The following is a 19910-nucleotide window of genomic DNA, read 5'->3' as shown; positions in this document are numbered from 1 at the left end:
TGGACAAGCGGCTTTAGAGAGCCCCAAAACACATGAGACCCCAGCGTTAGAGAGCCCCAAAACACGCGAGACCCCAGCGTTAGAGAGCCCCAAAACACGCGAGACCCCAGCGTTAGAGAGCCCCAAAACACGCGAGACCCCAGCGTTAGAGAGCCCCAAAACACGCGAGACCCCAGCGTTAGAGAGCCCCAAAACACGCGAGACCCCAGCGTTAGAGAGCCCCAAAACACGCGAGACCCCAGCGTTAGAGAGCCCCAAAACACGCGAGACCCCAGCGTTAGAGAGCCCCAAAACACGCGAGACCCCAGCGTTAGAGAGCCCCAAAACACGCGAGACCCCAGCGTTAGAGAGCCCCAAAACACGCGAGACCCCAGCGTTAGAGAGCCCCAAAACACGCGAGACCCCAGCGTTAGAGAGCCCCAAAACACGCGAGACCCCAGCGTTAGAGAGCCCCAAAACACGCGAGACCCCAGCGTTAGAGAGCCCCAAAACACGCGAGACCCCAGCGTTAGAGAGCCCCAAAACACACTAGACCCCAGCGTTAGAGAGCCCCAAAACACGCGAGACCCCAGCGTTAGAGAGACTCAAAACACGCGAGACCCCAGCGTTAGAGAGCCCCAAAACACGCGAGACCCCAGCGTTAGAGAGCCCCAAAACACACGAGACCCCAGCGTTAGAGAGCCCCAAAACACACGAGACCCCAGCGTTAGAGAGCCCCAAAACACACGAGACCCCAGCGTTAGAGAGACTCAAAACACGCGAGACCCCAGCGTTAGAGAGCCCCAAAACACGCGAGACCCCAGCGTTAGAGAGCCCCAAAACACGCGAGACCCCAGCGTTAGAGAACCCCAAAACACGCGAGACCCCAGCGTTAGAGACCCAAAACACACGAGACCCCAGCGTTAGAGAGCCCCAAAACACACGAGACCCCAGCGTTAGAGAGACTCAAAACACGCGAGACCCCAGCGTTAGAGAGCCCCAAAACACGTGAGACCCCAGCGTTAGAGAGCCCCAAAACACACGAGACCCCAGCGTTAGAGAGCCCCAAAACACGCGAGACCCCAGCGTTAGAGACCCAAAACACGCGAGACCCCAGCGTTAGAGAGACACAAAACACACGAGACCCCAGCGTTAGAGAGCCCCAAAACACGCGAGACCCCAGCGTTAGAGAGCCCCAAAACACACGAGACCCCAGCGTTAGAGAGCCCCAAAACACGCGAGACCCCAGCGTTAGAGAGACCCAAAACACGCGAGACCCCAGCGTTAGAGACTCAAAACACGCGAGACCCCAGCGTTAGAGAGCCCCAAAACACACGAGACCCCAGCGTTAGAGAGCCCCAAAACACACGAGACCCCAGCGTTAGAGAGCCCCAAAACACGCGAGACCCCAGCGTTAGAGAGCCCCAAAACACGCGAGACCCCAGCGTTAGAGAGCCCCAAAACACGCGAGACCCCAGCGTTAGAGAGCCCCAAAACACACGAGACCCCAGCGTTAGAGAGCCCCAAAACACGCGAGACCCCAGCGTTAGAGAGCCCCAAAACACGCGAGACCCCAGCGTTAGAGAGCCCCAAAACACGCGAGACCCCAGCGTTAGAGAGACTCAAAACACGCGAAACCCCAGCGTTAGAGAGCCCCAAAACACGCGAGACCCCAGCGTTAGAGAGCCCCAAAACACACGAGACCCCAGCGTTAGAGAGCCCCAAAACACGCGAGACCCCAGCGTTAGAGAGCCCCAAAACACGCGAGACCCCAGCGTTAGAGAGCCCCAAAACACGCGAGACCCCAGCGTTAGAGAGCCCCAAAACACACGAGACCCCAGCGTTAGAGAGCCCCAAAACACACGAGACCCCAGCGTTAGAGAGCCCCAAAACACGCGAGACCCCAGCGTTAGAGAGCCCCAAAACACGCGAGACCCCAGCGTTAGAGAGCCCCAAAACACACGAGACCCCAGCGTTAGAGAGACTCAAAACACGCGAGACCCCAGCGTTAGAGAGACTCAAAACACGCGAGACCCCAGCGTTAGAGAGACTCAAAACACGCGAGACCCCAGCGTTAGAGAGACTCAAAACACGCGAGACCCCAGCGTTAGAGAGACTCAAAACACGCGAGACCCCAGCGTTAGAGAGACTCAAAACACGCGAGACCCCAGCGTTAGAGAGCCCCAAAACACGCGAGACCCCAGCGTTAGAGAGCCCCAAAACACACGAGACCCCAGCGTTAGAGAGCCCCAAAACACGCGAGACCCCAGCGTTAGAGAGCCCCAAAACATGCGAGACCCCAGCGTTAGAGAGCCCCAAAACACACGAGACCCCAGCGTTAGAGAGCCCCAAAACACGCGAGACCCCAGCGTTAGAGAGCCCCAAAACACGCGAGACCCCAGCGTTAGAGAGCCCCAAAACACGCGAGACCCCAGCGTTAGAGAGCCCCAAAACACGCGAGACCCCAGCGTTAGAGAGCCCCAAAACACGCGAGACCCCAGCGTTAGAGAGCCCCAAAACACGCGAGACCCCAGCGTTAGAGAGCCCCAAAACACGCGAGACCCCAGCGTTAGAGAGCCCCAAAACACGCGAGACCCCAGCGTTAGAGAGCCCCAAAACACGCGAGACCCCAGCGTTAGAGAGCCCCAAAACACGCGAGACCCCAGCGTTAGAGAGCCCCAAAACACGCGAGACCCCAGCGTTAGAGAGCCCCAAAACACACGAGACCCCAGCGTTAGAGAGCCCCAAAACACGCGAGACCCCAGCGTTAGAGAGCCCCAAAACACACTAGACCCCAGCGTTAGAGAGCCCCAAAACACGCGAGACCCCAGCGTTAGAGAGACTCAAAACACGCGAGACCCCAGCGTTAGAGAGCCCCAAAACACGCGAGACCCCAGCGTTAGAGAGCCCCAAAACACACGAGACCCCAGCGTTAGAGAGCCCCAAAACACGCGAGACCCCAGCGTTAGAGAGCCCCAAAACACACGAGACCCCAGCGTTAGAGAGCCCCAAAACACACGAGACCCCAGCGTTAGAGAGCCCCAAAACACGCGAGACCCCAGCGTTAGAGAGACTCAAAACACGCGAGACCCCAGCGTTAGAGAGCCCCAAAACACGCGAGACCCCAGCGTTAGAGAGCCCCAAAACACACGAGACCCCAGCGTTAGAGAGCCCCAAAACACACGAGACCCCAGCGTTAGAGAGCCCCAAAACACGCGAGACCCCAGCGCTAGAGAGCCCCAAAACACACGAGACCCCAGCGTTAGAGAGACTCAAAACACGCGAGACCCCAGCGTTAGAGAGCCCCAAAACACGCGAGACCCCAGCGTTAGAGAGCCCCAAAACACACGAGACCCCAGCGTTAGAGAGACTCAAAACACGCGAGACCCCAGCGTTAGAGAGCCCCAAAACACGCGAGGCCCCAGCGTTAGAGAGCCCCAAAACACGCGAGACCCCAGCGTTAGAGAGCCCCAAAACACACGAGACCCCAGCGTTAGAGAGCCCCAAAACACACGAGACCCCAGCGTTAGAGAGCCCCAAAACACACGAGACCCCAGCGTTAGAGAGCCCCAAAACACGCGAGACCCCAGCGTTAGAGAGCCCCAAAACACGCGAGACCCCAGCGTTAGAGAGCCCCAAAACACACGAGACCCCAGCGTTAGAGAGCCCCAAAACACGCGAGACCCCAGCGTTAGAGACCCAAAACACACGAGACCCCAGCGTTAGAGAGCCCCAAAACACACGAGACCCCAGCGTTAGAGAGACTCAAAACACGCGAGACCCCAGCGTTAGAGAGCCAAAACACACGAGACCCCAGCGTTAGAGAGCCCCAAAACACACGAGACCCCAGCGTTAGAGAGCCCCAAAACACACGAGACCCCAGCGTTAGAGAGCCCCAAAACACGCGAGACCCCAGCGTTAGAGAGCCCCAAAACACACGAGACCCCAGCGTTAGAGAGCCCCAAAACACGCGAGACCCCAGCGTTAGAGACCCAAAACACGCGAGACCCCAGCGTTAGAGAGACACAAAACACACGAGACCCCAGCGTTAGAGAGCCCCAAAACACACGAGACCCCAGCGTTAGAGAGCCCCAAAACACGCGAGACCCCAGCGTTAGAGAGCCCCAAAACACACGAGACCCCAGCGTTAGAGAGACCCAAAACACACGAGACCCCAGCGTTAGAGAGACTCCATTCAATCATGGTCTTTAAAATCAACTATTAATTATTAGTTAAAGGGCGTAAATCACATATATTGTGATTTCTGGATTTTTTTTTTAGATTATGTCTCTCACAGTGGACATGCACCTACGATGACAATTTCAGACCCCTCCATGATTTCCAAGTGGGAGAACTTACAAAATAGCAGGGTGTTCAAATACTTATTTTCCTCACTGTAACTAAAACGATTGTATTCGTCTGAAAGAAGGATGTCATATACACCTAGGATGATTTCATTTCATTTTTGGGTGAACTATCCCTCTAAGGAACATTTCCCACATAATAAATGCTTACCTGCTCAGTGTTGGCAGGCAGGTAGGATATGGCCGTCTGTAAGCTGCCCTGAGATGCCAGCAGACTGGCGTATTGATTCATCTTCTCTGCCAGCAGCGCACCCATATCAGGAGAAACCCCGTTCTGAGTCTTCACCACTGCTCTCTGCAGGACCACCACCTTCTCCACCAGCTCCTACAGACACAGGTGATCACCATACAGCTACATCAGTCCACTGACCCATCCTGCAATGCTCATGCTGTGCTCCGTACACAAGACCAACGAGACTCATTATCAAGCCCAATAAAAACATGATGGTTGAAAGGTGCATTGTGTGATTTTTAGCAGCATCTAGTGGTGAGGTTGCGAATTGCAACCAACAGAAGTTCCGTGGCCGACAGGAAGTGATGTCGTCGTCTGAGACAGCAGAGTGTAGCCAGTTAAGCAATGAGGTTTCTTTACAAAGATAAATTATGTAATTATTGTTACGTGTTCATCATTGTATCAGTGTTTTTTTTTTTTTTTTTTTTTTTTTTTTTTTATATTCTTTTTATTAAACATTTTCGTTATTTCAAACAAAACATATTAGAACCCCCAAAAAAAAAAAAAAAAAAAAAAAAGAACAGCACAGAAAACAAAATTAAATTACATACAGCATCTCATCATATGATTGTACCTACATTTTATCCAGTTTGTGTTTATGACCTTTTAATCTTCAAACATTTTAGAATATTCTCCCATTTTTTAAACGTGCGATTTACCATTGAGACAATACCTCAATCTTTCTAGAGTTACAACTTCTGATATCAGAGATTTCCACATCTGATTAGAGGGGGCATCGCTACTAACCCATTTGATCATTATAGCCTTTCGAGCCAGCATTAAGAGAAACTGAACAGTCTCTTTGTGAGCTCTCAGAGGGTCAGGTATAAGCCCCAGTAGGCACATGAGTGGGCTGAGTGGGGCTGTCTGTCCAATCACCAAACTGATTTCCCTGCATATTGCCTGCCAAAATACCTTGATGTTCTTGCACTCCCAAAGACAGTGATATCTAGTGCCCTTAGCTGCGTTACATTTAGGACAGTTCGGAGAAACACCTGGAGTGTACTTGCTGTATATATAAGGTGATATGTAAACATTATGCAGAATATTGAACTGCATTTCTTTGTATCTATTACAGATTGATATTCTGGAGGGCAGTTTTACTATTTCCTCCCACGACTCAGAGTCAATTGACATTTTAAGCAACATATTCCAAGTTGTTCGTAAGTGTTTCAGTTTGTCTACTGTTAGAGTCTGTAGCTCAGAGTAGAATCTAGACACAAAACGTCCACGTTTCTGACAGTCCAATAGAGTTTTTTCAAGCAAGTAACAGTTCGTTGGTAGCTCCAGGGATCCAGTCTTTGATTTTACGTAGTGCCTGATCTGGAGATACTTGTAGAAATCTTTGGCAGGTATATTATATTGAGATCTTATATCTTCAAATGTCTTGAATTTACCTTTGTCCCACAGATCATACATTCTCCTAATACCAGCTTCTTGCCAAGACTTGAGATTGAGACCAGCGCCCTCTGCTGTTAAATCTGGGATATCTACCAGAATTGTAAGAAAGTTAAGAGCCTGAGACTTCCCAAATAATTTCTTTAAAATACTCCATGTCTTGATAACATTATTAATTAGGTAATTGTCTTTAACAGCGGGTGGCAGTTCTCTTGCCCGTTTATCTAATAAGTTTATAAGACAGAAGGGTTGGCTAATTACTTTTTCAATCTCAAGCCAAGGTGTCACATCATGTTCAGTTGCCCACACTGAAACAATTCTAGCATGAATAGACAGTACATAATTCTCAATCTTTGGTAAGCCCCACCCACCCTGTTGTTTTGGAAGTTGTAAAATATCCATTTTAATCTTAGGTTTTCTGCCTGCCCAGATAAAGTCTGATATCAATTTATTAATGTCCTTAAGATCATTTGGGTTCAAAAACACAAAAAGCATTGACACTGGATAAGAAATTTTTGGAAGTAGTACCATTTTAGTAAGGTTAATCCTACCAAGCATTGATAAAGGAAGCTTTTTCCAACTTGTAACTTTTTCTTTTATGTGACTAATTAAAGGATTGATATTTTCCGCATACAGCTGACCAACTTTGGGTGTGATTTTTATTCCTAGATACTTAAATCCTTTAGGCGACCAGCGGAAGGGTTTAACATAAGCAGGCTCAACCTGACCACTGTTTGTTAAAGGCATTATTTCTGACTTTTCAAAATTGACCTTATACCCTGATATTTGTCCAAATTCTTTAATACAGTCAATCAATGCTGGAATTGATTTATCGGGATCTGTTAAAGTTAAAAGAATATCATCGGCATATAATAAAATTTTGTGCTGTTTTGTTCCTATTAAAGTTCCTTCTATATTTATATTCTGTCTGACGGCTATCGCAAGCGGCTCTATAGCCAAGGAAAACAGCAAAGGTGATAAAGGACTGCCCTGAGCAGTACCACGTGTGAGTTTAAATGGTGTGGATAAAAGACCATTTGTCAGGACAGAGCCTACAGGCATCTTATACAAGATCTTCACCCAATCTATAAAAGTGGATTTAAAACCAAATCTTCTTAACACTTCGAACATGTAGTCCAGTTCGACACGGTCGAAAGCTTTTTCGGCGTCCATTGAAACAATGGCGCCGGGTATTGTGTCAGTGTTTTATTCGCTGAATTTAGCTAGCTTCTTTACACGAAGAACAACATAGTGACGAAACGTGCTCTATAGAGCAGTTTAGGGCTACTGTAGAAACATGGCGGTGCAAAATGAATATTTAAATGTAAGGGCTCATTTTGTAAGGTCTTTATACACCTCTGAGAACATAGTTACTGCATTTCTATCAACAGATCCTCCTATATATTACACATGCAGCTTTAAAGTCCTGTGTGAGTGTGTGAGTGTGTTCCTGCGGTGCGGCCTGACCTGCAGTGACAGTGGGCCGCTGGACTCGTGTGCTTTGGCCCAGTGGGCGACGAGCTGCTCGACTGTGCCGGCGCAGATGTAGCAGAGACAGGCCTGATCCTGCAGCGTCGAGTCCTCAGACGCCGCCAGCCTGGAGCCCAGCAGACCTGCAGAGGAACACACACTCACATTCAGGCTAACATTAAACACACACAAACAGCTATGACAATAGGTGAAACCAAAACTAAGCCATAGTGGCATATTATATAATATACAATACAGTATTTTATATATTTATACAATATAATCACTATGAATATATAAAAAATATTCAATATGTGACCCTGGGCCACAAAACCAGTCACAAGGGTAAAAAATATTGAGAAAATCTCCTTTAAAGTTGTTCATTAATGTGTGCGATTGTGCAGCATTCACTCACACAAATAATTTTTTGGTATATTTACGGTAGGAAATTTACTAAATATCTTCATGGAACATGATCTTTACTTAATATCCTAATGATTTTTGGCACAAAATAATTTTTTTTAATTTTGACCCATGCAATGAATTGTTGGCTATTGCCACAAATATACCCGTGTGACTTATGACTGATTTGGCTCCAGGGTCACATATAATCATCCAGTCAAAATTAAAGCTGTCACTTTTGGTTGAAAACAATAAAGAAAAAAACAAATAACAGCAAATTGCATATATGCATGCATGGTGAATATATAGTGTGAGAGTAGCGTGAAGCTGAGAGTTATTTGTAATAAAGGGTGTGAATATTGACCCTGGACCGTGCAACACTCCGGGGAAAATGAACAAAACTCAAAAGTGACCAGAGCAGTGTTTACATGCAAAAATGGAAAGTAACGAGTCTGTAATAAATTCTGAATCAACACTGGCTTGGATTTTTAGAGTTGGCAAGATTTAAAAGCGACCCAGAGAAGGATTTTTCCTAAGCCAGTTCACACTGTGAGATTTATAATAGTCCTTTATGACTGATGCTGGTCAGACTGTGTGAACATGATTCTCGCTGTTAGCATGTCACATGTTGGGAAATGTTTGAATTTTAACTAATTTCGATTCCATTAAGGTGAAAAAAAGTAGATGTTCACATTTATTCTAAGTCTTATTGCGAAGCATTTTGTTGTGGCTGAATATCATGAACAAAAATCAATAGGCTAACAACACCAACATAAGGAACCTATGCCTATGGTTTGAAAATACCCCAACCTAACTAATATAAATTTCAAGCATTATTAAAGACAAGTAAACACTCAGTAATTTAAAAAAGAACAATCAAATTAACAATCACAAATAATTCTACAAAAATTACGATTGATATAATCAGTGCTTTAAGATTTTCAGGTACAGAAACTGTAATCAAATGTAAAATAACACTGCACTTTATAAATAAAATTTACATTACAAATATAGTTATAGATTCCTGAACTGAAGTATCCGATTCCCAACCCTGTTAATGTCCGACTGTACGGCAGTCAAGATGCGGTAAAGAAGACTCGTCAGAGATTTACATCATCAATCCATGATCCTTCAGTGTCGTGATCTGCGTTACATGCAGGATAGAAACGGCGGCTAGCAAACAAAAATCTATAGCGTTAATTTTGTTCATGGCTTCTCTTGAAAAGAAAAATGGGGAAAAAACGAAGATGTGTGTGTGTGTGGAGCAAGTGGTGGTTTGTTGTTGTCACACTAATACACTAACATCAGGTTCTGCGCTCCTATTGGTGTTTGATTTGACGGTTGTCGTAGAAGACACACTGCAGGACTGTGCCTCTAAACCTCTGACACTGCCAGAATTAAAGATCTGAAGGCAACGGTCATTAGTCGGCTGTCGGTAAATATCTCAAATTACTAATCAAAGACGAGGAATCTTTTAGGACTCAGACATCTAAATCGAGGCCAAAATCGTACAGTGTGAACCCGGCTTTACTCAACAGGTTAAAATATTGTATTGACCTGATAGATATCCATGTAGTTCTCTAACAGTAGCACCAGTTCATTATATAACGCTTGACCTTGTCAGACCAGCAATCATTCGGTCTAATGCTGTCGAGCTGTAATGTGAACTGTAGTGTGAAACATTAAGTAAAGTCAGCAGACTCACCACACAGTGAGGAGAACTCGTCTGGCTTGGCGTACGTCATCACTGCAGCCAAAGCCTCCTTCCAGTTCTGGAGGTCACAGGTCTCCAAAATATCCGACCAGTCCTTCATCACCACGGCACTGATGAGCTGAAACACATCGAGACCCGACATTAATGTGGTAAATGTCTAGATGTGCATTTCAGATCATTTGAGTGCAATATTACACATTCAGAACACATCTGTGAAAGTGTAATTATTGACCCATGTTTTTCCATGTTTTTGAAAGTCTGCATAAATATTTTATTAATTCAATAACTATAAAGGGACTGGTTCTTGTTCTGGTCCAAATAACAAAAGAATGAGAAGGATTCATAACTAGTACTGAAGAACAGAAGTGGGAACTGGGCTGAAAATACAGATTTTTTAAATCAATTCTCATTTTGAACCAATATCGGTTCTTAAATGCCAAGAATCAATCTTTCAGTCCATGCTGTTCAGTAGATGAATGAACAAAGCATTGTAGTGTTTCAACTGCTCGAAGATGTCAATAAAACGGCATGTAAACAATGTCACGTAATTTTATATTTACCTCAGAAAAAAACATTTAATGTCCAAGGCTTGTAAGTTAGCAAGAAAAATTCTAGAGAAGAGCATTTACTCAACCTGTCCTTCAATATATGCTTGAATAAATCCATGTTGTGACAGCCAAGATGTCAATGTTTATATATGTATAAAAAAATGAGAAGAAACATAATTGTCTATAAAAATTAGAGATGCACCGATTACAATTTTCTGGGCCGATTCCGATTTCCGATTTTTCATTAGGTTTGACCTGCCGATACCGATTTTAGCCGATTCCGATTTCATTTTTTCTAACCACTTTACAGCACACACAAATATTTATTTTATATAATTTCTGTAATAAAACATTTTACAATTTGCATAGTTCACACACATCTAAAGTGCAGTGTTGTGGAAGATATATATATATGTATGTATTTAGCAAACGAAACGTCTGTATGAAAACAGGGAATGGCAATAAAATAATATATAAATAATAAATAAAATAAATATAGCCTTGCAGTATTAAGATATTTCTCAAAGCACACACACACACACACACACACACACACACACAGGCCTATTGCAATCATTTGTACAAACTGAATAATAAAACAAGTTTAAATGGGTACATTTTCTATAAATATTAGTCTTTGTTTTCTTTTCTGACATAGCCTACTCCAGTTCTTGTTAAAACACGCAAATTCTATACATTTTGGGCACTTTTTTTGTGAAACCCTATTTAGGCTATTTTCCATCAAAAGTGTGCTTTCCCTTTAATTGAGCGTGAGCAGTGCAGCAAATAGACTCGGCGCCGAAACACGCGCTTCACTGCTCGCGACGCTCCTGCTTGACGCTCGCGCTGCTCCTGCTTCCGTTGTGAATGCACTCAATGATTAACATGCACGCCGAAAAAAATACGCGCTTGCAGTCTGAACGGACGTAATTCACGAGGTTTTCTACATGTGCTCCATGTGCACGTGTGATGCTGATGTTGCGCGATGTTAATCATGCGGCGCCCGAGTGCATTTGCCCGGCATAAAATCGGCATTTGTCAGACTGACCGGCCGGTCGCCGGTTACGGCCGATCACGTGAAAATCGGCCAATTCCGGTCACCAGCCGATCAATCGGTGCATCTCTAATAAAAATGTATTATTATAATGCACAAAAACATCCTTATGTGTAATTTAAATGTAAGTAGTATACAAATCATTTTAATTTTAACCCTTAATGTTATAGTAATGCACCAACTGGGATTCCCTGTATATTTTTAAGCATTAGTTGAGAGATTTTTATTTAATTTTTCTGAGGAAATTTGCCATGTACTGTATCTGATAGGCCCCAATTAATCACGATCGAATGCTTGTGAATCGATATCGAATCAAAACGTGAATTGTGTGTCCGTGCCCAGCCCTCGCCCCTCACCTTAGAGATTTTGCTCTGAGTTTTGGTGAAGTATTTCCTCTGAGTCTTTTCCAGAAGCTCAGGACCGCCAGCAATAGCCAGGATGATGCCGTCGGCCATTCGGCTGTCATGGAGACAGAGATTAACAGCAGCTTCGTAATCCCCAGTGAGCAGAGCTTGCGTGATCAGCCCGTCGATATCTGGAACGCAGCAAGCATGAAAAATTCAGCAATTCATGAAAAGTAAAAACAGAATTCGACTCCTAGTGTTATTTGATCAATCAACTGTTGTTATATCAGGTAGGGTCCTTAAAAAGAAACTTGCCCTGGCTAACTCTGAGGTTAACGGCCTCGGAGGTTGGAGCTGGAGTAACGTCTATGTTGGATGTTTCCTCAACAACAGGCTCTTCTTCTTCATCAACGGGCTCTTCTTCTTTATCAACGGGCTCTTCATCATCGTCAACAGGAATCTCGTCTAGGTCAGGCGTCTCTGTGGCAGGAGGTTCTGTCTCTTCCTCGATCTCGACAGGGCTTTTCTCTTCAACCTGGGTTAGAAAATCATAGGTAACACTTTATTCAAAGTGTTCAATTCTCACTATTAACTAGTTGCTTATTATCATGCATATTACTAGGATATTGTCTGTTTATTAGTACTTATAAAGCACATTAATTAATGCCTTATTTTCTGCATGACCATATTCTACATCCATTAATCCACCCAATACCTTAACTTAGCAACCATCTTACTAACTATTAATAAGCAGTAATTAGGAGTTTATTGAGGAAAAAGTCATAGTTAATAGTGAATATGTGTTCCCAATACAAAAGTGACATACAAAAACATTAGCATGGCTTCCTCTTCCTGACTAATTTTGACCAATTGACATTACAAATAAATCTAAACATTCTGAAACAAAAAACTAAACAAACCTAAACAAATATGCCAAATGAACCAACAAACCAACAATGAAAACAACGCCTACTTGAAAACTGAAAACAATGGCTACATAACACCAACAAGTCGAAGTCGCTCAGATCTCAGATCTTTATTCCTGCCCATTTCTCCTGCATCCGTCATAAGTTGATTATGAGAGCCTTGTCCACATTAATATGTTTCCGTTTGAAAATACATCTTTTTCTCTCCATTTTGGTCTCCTGTCCACACTGAGACGGCATTTTTTTTTAACAAATACGAAGCTTTTTGAAAACGCTTTCCAAAGTGGATTCATATGAGAACGCCTCTTTCACGCTGTTGGGTGGACTGTGAAAACGGAGGTATCTAAAAACGATGACGTAAGTTAGTCGTGACGCAAATTGAAACCCAAAGATATTATACCGGTATTGTGCCAGTTATGTGCAATTCACTTTCACACAGTTGCTAAAATATGTTACTTTGCACATGCTTCATGTCACAGTTAGGGCTGCAACTAACGATTATTTTGATAATCGATTAATCGGACGATTATTTTTTCGATTAATCGATTAATCGGATAGGTTTTTTTAAAAATTCAATTTGATTTTTGTTTATAACTAAAAACCCTAAATCAGGGTATTTATGTGTAAAAGTGTACTTTAAAAAGTGCAAAAGCCACACATTGAGTTTTACTAATATAATCTTTAATTTTTACATTTTAAACCCCAAACACAAAAGTTTGTCCAGTTTTTAAACAGTAAAACTTCTTTAAATATCCAAAATATAAATTAACAAAACAAAATATTGAGTTGCGCTGCTCATATAAACTTCACATTATGAAATTAGGACACAAACATGTTTGTAATAAGATATTAAGCAGCAGATTTTGAATTCCAATGTAGAATGCGATCGGTTATTTCTTGATAACAGACCGCTGCGAACACACCAGAAAAACAGAGCGTTGCTATGGACGCAGGTTCTCTTACGAGAGATACTCTCGTACTGCGTAGAATACGCTAGGGGAAAATCCTTTTCCACGAGAATACTGAAGCCAAAAAATTATCCTTTAATTTTGTATTAATGTAAAACGCGTTGCGGCAGCATACAGACATAGGCGAGGCAGCTCGCGCGCCTATTGGCTGGTCTGCTGGCAACTGCTTAAGCCTATCGAGCGAGACCTAGAGTGACGTCAGACCCAATGAGGGCGCTTTGCGCCCTCTGCGTCACGTCCCGCCGAAACGGGCGTGGCTTAGGTCTATAAATACCGCTCACAGGCATTATATCTCTGATTTTTCATCCTTCAGCGAAGCAACTCACATCGCTGGATCCGAGAAGAAGCCGCGCTGTTGAAGAAGCACTTCAGCGGGACGAGTCGAGAATCTGCTGGCCGCGCCGCCTTCATCGCCTTCCTGCTGCGCTATCCGGTGCTGTATCCTTTTTCTCTTTTACTATGCCTTGTGTGTGTGCTCGCCACCGCGACACACACTCTCATTGCACTAAAAGAGCCGGGCGTCTTTTTCAACAACCAGAAAAATCCCCGCGCACGTCCGCCAGGGGGACTGGTTTGTGTCAATAGATCTAAAAGACGCGTATTTTCAAATACAGATAGCGTCACGTCACAGGCGATTTTTGAGATTCGCCTTCGAGGGCCAGGCATATCAGTACACAGTCCTGCCTTTCGGCTTGTCCCTGGCACCCCGTACATTTACGAAGTGCATGGATGCAGCGCTCGCACCCCTCAGATTACGGGGCATACGAGTGCTGAACTATCTGGACGACTGGCTGATTCTAGCCCAATCTCACTCAGAGCTCGTAGAGCACAGGACCATTTTACTCGATTACCTCGAGAATCTCGGTCTCGCAGTGAACTGGGAAAAGAGCTCGCTTTTCCCCAGACAGATTATATCTTTTCTGGGAATAGAGCTGAACTCGCTGCTAATGACAGCGCGCCTGTCATCTCAGCGCACACTGGACATTCGGCGCGCAGCCGGCTCGTTTCGCTGCGGCGTGATAGTCCTTCTCGAAGCTTTTCAAAGGATGCTCGGTCTGATGGCCTCAGCATCTTCAGTTCTCCAGTTGGGCCTTCTGCGCATGCGCCCACTGCAGTTCTGGCTCAGAAAGAGAGTACCACGCTCAGCGTGGGCCTCCGGTCAGCTTCGCGTCAAGGTCAAGGTCGTTTTTTGGCCTATGGTCAAAGCGGGAGATGCTCTTACATATCAACTGCCTCGAAATGCTGGCAGTGAGCAAAGCGCTCACGCGCTTTTGTCCCCTCATACAGGGACACCACGTGCTAATACGTTCAGACAACGTCTCAGTGGTGTCCTACATAAATCGCCAGGGCGGCCTCAGGTCCCTGTCTCTGTACAGGCTAACCAGGCGCCTCCTGATATGGGCCCGCAGCAACCTGCTCTCGCTGAGAACAGCGCACGTGCCAGGCCTCCTAAACATAGGACCAGACAGACTGTCCAGGAAGCAATTTCCGACAGGAGAATGGTCTTTGCACCCACAGACAGTCCAACTGCTGTGGAAGAAATTCGGCAGAGCGGAAGTAGACCTGTTCGCGTCTCAGGGAAACGCTCACTGTCCGGAATTTTTCTCGGAGAGCAAGGACGCGCTGACCCACGAGTGGCCTCGCCATCCTCTCTACGCTTTTCCCCCCGTCTCCCTCCTGACTCAGGTGGTAGAGCGGGTCAGGGAAGAAGGATGCTCAGTGCTGCTTGTAGCCCCACTTTGGATGAGCCAACCTTGGTTCCCAATTGTGATGCAGTTAGCAAGCACCGCCCCGTGGCCAGTGCCTCTGAGGAGGGATCTCCTCTCTCAAGCCAACGGCTCGATCTGGCATCCTCACCCAGAGCTGTGGTCCCTCCATGTGTGGGCCATCAACAGGTACCCGCTGACCTCCCACAGGGAGTGCTAAACACTATCACACAGGCCAGAGCTCCGTCTACGCGACGTCTCTATGCCTCAAAATGGTCAGTGTTCTCTAGCTGGTGCACAGCTCGTGGTGTGTCACCCCTGCATTGCGGTGTGACAAAGGTTCTTTCCTTCCTACAGGAGCTGTTGGATAAGGGCAGGTCCCCCTCCACGCTCAAAGTCTATGTAGCGGCCATAGCAGTGTTCTCCTCGACCACGCTCGGCCAGTCTATTGGAAGGAATGATTTAGTTATTCGCTTCCTTCGTGGAGCTAAGAGACTGAATCCTCCCAGACCTCCCACAGTCCCTATATGGGACCTTTCTACGGTACTGGAAGCCATGAAAGGTCATCCATTTGAGCACTTGCAGGAGATTGATCTTAAACACCTGTCTTTCAAGACAGCGTTTCTTCTGGGTCTCGCTTCAGTGAAGCGCATAGGGGACTTACACGCGCTCTCAGTAAGCGCGACGTGCATGGAATTTGGGCCGAATGACTCTAGGGTTATACTCAAACCTAAGCACGGTTATGTTCCTAAATCCCTCAATACACCGTTCAGAGCACAGGTCATTTCCCTGTCTGCCCTGCCGGTCACTGAAGGAAATATGGACGAAAGCTCCCTTTGCCCAGTCAGGGCGTTAAGAGCTTATGTGTCTCGCTCGTCTGTTTTCAGACAGACGGAGCGGCTCTTTGTTTCGTTCAGCGGGCGTTCTAAGGGACTAGCCGCTTCGAAACAGACCCTATCCAGATGGGTAGTGGACGCAATAGCGCTAGCCTACACAACCAAGGGCATGCAGTGCCCGCTGGGTGTCAAAGCGCACTCCACGAGAAGCATGGCTTCATCGTGGGCATGGTCAAGTGGGATTGCCTTGTAAGATATTTGTATGGCGGCAGGCTGGGCCTCTCCGTCTACATTTATTAGGTTTTACAACCTAGAGGTTCCCGCACTACAGGCCAGACTACTGTCGGTCTAGTATGGCCAAAATCTCATAACTGGCGCTGTCAGTTATGCAGCTATTGAGTATTGCAATCCTTGCTCTATGCTGCTATAGGGAAGATAGTGGCTGAACCCCCCCTCTCTTCCAGGACTCCCTGTGAGTCCCCTGGGTGATTATGTACTGTATGAACTCCGGGCTGTCGCCCTTGAGTCTATGGTATCAGATCCCAGCACGCACGGCGTTTTACAGTAGGTTCCCCTAGCGTATTCTACGCAGTACGAGAGTATCTCTCGTAAGAGAACGTACTCGGTTACTAAGGTAACCTCGGTTCTCTCTAGAGAGAGGAACGAGTACTGCGTATCCTGCCGTGCTTGCATGCGCTCTGGTTGCTTCGACTATGAAAAACCAGAGATATAATGCCTGCGAGCGGTATTTATAGACCTAAGCCACGCCCGTTTCGACGGGACGTGACGCAGAGGGCGCGAAGCGCCCTCATTGGGTCTGACGTCACTCTAGGTCTCGCTCGATAGGCTTAAGCAGTTGCCAGCAGACCAGCCAATAGGCGCGCGAGCTGCCTCGCCTATGTCTGTATGCTGCCGCAACGCGTTTTACATTAATACAAAATTAAAGGATAATTTTTTGGCTTCAGTATTCTCGTGGAAAAGGATTTTCCCCTAGCGTATTCTACGCAGTACTCGTTCCTCTCTCTAGAGAGAACCGAGGTTACGTTAGTAACCGAGTACGATTCTAACCGTAGAGACGGAACGGACTATTTTCTTTAGCTGAAGCAATACAATCATTTTTAAATCAATAAACTCCTTTTTAAATCAATATTGTATGTAAAATTAATTATTGATTTATTTGGTGGGTCGCCATGTAATAAGCGGGATTATCCCTTACATAGTAGACAAATGCTATAAAAAGAGAGCGGAATGGAGGTACGCAGCTGACAACAGGCTTGGTTAAAAGTACAGGAAAAATGATGTATTACTGCACAAGCATTCGCTGAAAACCACTGACTACGGTGACTAAAAAACACTATTTTACTGCTGCTGTTATTAACTGCCTTTATATTTAGTGCTTCACTTTGTAAACACCATTTAATTTAACCTATTTCTGCGGTAGCGCTATTTTAATCCATCACTTATATGTTGCGATCGAACTGATTGCGCAACCTGATGCTCGATACAAAATAGATCTAGTGTTTATCGATTAGTTGTTGCAGCCCTAATCACAGTCCTGCAAAGATGACAAAAATGTACTCGCATTTGCTGTCCTGCGGCAAGGTGAATTTAGCGTTTTCCGGCATTTCAGTGTGGAATAGAAACTTTTGCAAAACGCTTGAAAACGCTAGTGTGTACGAGTGTTTTGAAATGAAAACGCCGTTTTCTAATGTGTCCGGATTAATGTAGACGTAGCCTTATCTACCCAGACCTTGTTAGGAGATGATCAACAATATTCGCTTTCCCTGTGATTTTCCATTTTGTTTGGTTTATAGAAAGAGTTGCTTGAGCTGCTGAACGTTTTTACTGTGCAAGTTTCTTCTCCAAATATTTTTTTCACTTCCCCTTCCTAGGAGAGAAGCTCATGGGGTAAAAAGTTTGTGTTCCTGTCTTGTTTTATATAATTAAATAAAATGCATCTTCTTGTTTGGTTCTCAAAAACTCATTATGAAGTCAAACATGCTGAACTTGAACCCAGAGGCTGCCTGAACGAGTAATAAAACACAACGACTGGTGCACTCACCACATTGGCTGCATCCGGTTTGCAGGTTTCTTCTAACGCTGATGCAATCTGAAAACCACAAGCAAATCTAATCAAGTCCTACACTTGAGACCCAAAGAAGCTGTTTCAGACATTCACACTACATACTTTTTTTTTAGACAAATACCTTTAGCGTGAGCTCTTCCTTCTTGTATCCCAAAAGCTCCAAATATTTGCCACGTGCATCTTCTTCAAAGTTTACCTGAGAACATAAATCGATTGGTTACACCTAGATGAACACAAGTGTGCTGTTCTTGTAACAAGTACGCCAGTTTAGGAAGTATTCAAGTGTCCTACCTTCAAAAAAGACCAAATGGTCTTCTCAAACTCATTCTGAGCAGCTTCAATCTTGGTTTGGCAGTACTGAAGGAAGTTTCCTGCGGTGAGTGTCGCCTGAAGTTGGCTTGATCGATCAAGAAAATCGGTTTCTGTCACAACCTGACTGACATGCACGACATGAGCAGAAGTCTGCTGGGGCTGATGGGCCGACGGCTTGATGTTGTCCAAAGTGACTAGTTTTCCACCAAACTGTTCACAAAAAGACAAAGCGGATTTAAAACAAGCACACAAGGTTTAGGGTGTCTAAAATACACCATAGGAGCTTTCGCAGCGGGTAGTTGTAGGAACTCAGTGATAGGAACGAGCCACCAGTGTGATTCCTGAGAACTAATGGTTCCAATACGAACATTTTTCTGGTTGCATTCGCACCGCCAGAGGGAACTCTGAAGTGACGTGAGCCGCGCTTGTTGTTGTGACTTTTATTTTGACGGCGATGAGAACGCCAGAGCCTGAGCTCACAGCGCTCGCATTCTCCGTGTTCATTAGTTTACGATCTGTCTAACACGTTATTATATAAAACTCTTGTACATAGAAAGAGTATATAAAAAGGAAATACAGAAATACATAATCATGTTCCTCTTGGTCCCCTCAAAGATGCGTTGGATTTTCTCCTCAGCGTAAAGTTTAAGAGGCCCATCTATCACTGTTTTCCATGTTCGTAGAGTTAGTTTCTGGAGTAAATATATAGGCTATAATCTGTGTTTTTTAAACGGCGGGTGCTGGAGTTTCGCATGCGTTCGGCCAGTCAGCGTCACTAATGTCACTGTAGTTCCTATAGCGCAGGTTTAGACCGACTCTGAAGTAGGAGTAAATGAGTTCCTCCAAAAGAATTTCCTAGAGCTAAAATCGCTCCTAGTTCCTGCGGTGCGAACACGGCAAAATCCGGGAACTTCCCACAATAGTTCTAGGAACTATAAAAAGGTTCCTCTGGTGCGAAAGCCCCTCATGAGAGATCTGTGGCCACTCACAGCAAAAGATGCTCCGACGGGTCTCCGGATCCACTTGGGCGGTTTCTTCAGAGGAGTGACGGTGCTCTGGGAGGCGGAGGGCTGAGGCAGCTGAAGCGGCGGCAGCGTCTTCCCCGTACCAAAAGGATCCATGTTTCCAAACGAGCTACTTAACTATTGACCCAAAGGACATCAGGAGCAACTGTGAGATCATCAATCTCCATGCTAGCTTATGAGAATGTGTGTACTCAGACTTCAGTTGTACCTGATCGGCCTGTAAATGAATGGCATCATCATTGCTTCCTCCCATAATGGAGTAGATACTGATGTGGCCATCGAAGGCGGCGGCGGAGAGCACCGCTGGGTTCCTCGGGCACCACTGGATGTCAAAACACCACTGCGCACTGGTGGGCAGCTCGTACAGGACCTGACAGGAGACAGGAGGACATGCATGTCATACCGCTCTCAGTATCGGCGGGGCCACGGTGTCCTTCAAGTCTCACCTCAGCCGTGTTGGGGTTCCAGCACAGGATCCGGTTATCTTTCCCACAGCTCAGGAGCAGCTCTGGGTCTGCTACACTCCACGCTATGGACAAGATACCT

General features: G+C 45.7%; 1 protein-coding gene across 5 annotated transcripts in view; it reads right to left on the bottom strand.

Moving 5' to 3' along the window:
* Positions 1–19910, bottom strand: part of sec31a (SEC31 homolog A, COPII coat complex component) — a 40170-nt gene that overhangs the window by 12823 nt on the left and 7437 nt on the right. For all 5 annotated transcript variants that reach the window (XM_081354833.1, XM_081354835.1, XM_081354836.1 and 2 more), the window contains exons 8-18: positions 19811–19910; positions 19573–19734; positions 19329–19481; positions 18319–18549; positions 18149–18223; positions 18004–18051; positions 11821–12040; positions 11518–11696; positions 9551–9677; positions 7441–7586; positions 4495–4668 (exon numbers count right to left, since the gene is read on the bottom strand). In XM_081354833.1, the coding sequence (XP_081210959.1) occupies positions 4495–4668; positions 7441–7586; positions 9551–9677; positions 11518–11696; positions 11821–12040; positions 18004–18051; positions 18149–18223; positions 18319–18549; positions 19329–19481; positions 19573–19734; positions 19811–19910 (1615 nt within the window). The remainder of the gene's footprint in view (positions 1–4494; positions 4669–7440; positions 7587–9550; positions 9678–11517; positions 11697–11820; positions 12041–18003; positions 18052–18148; positions 18224–18318; positions 18550–19328; positions 19482–19572; positions 19735–19810) is intronic.

This window comes from Scardinius erythrophthalmus (assembly GCF_964197995.2).
Source record: "Scardinius erythrophthalmus genome assembly, chromosome: 23".
NCBI classification, from domain to species: Eukaryota; Metazoa; Chordata; class Actinopteri; order Cypriniformes; family Leuciscidae; genus Scardinius; species Scardinius erythrophthalmus.
Note: the sequence above shows the minus strand (reverse complement) of the source record. Positions and strands in the feature narration are given on the sequence as shown.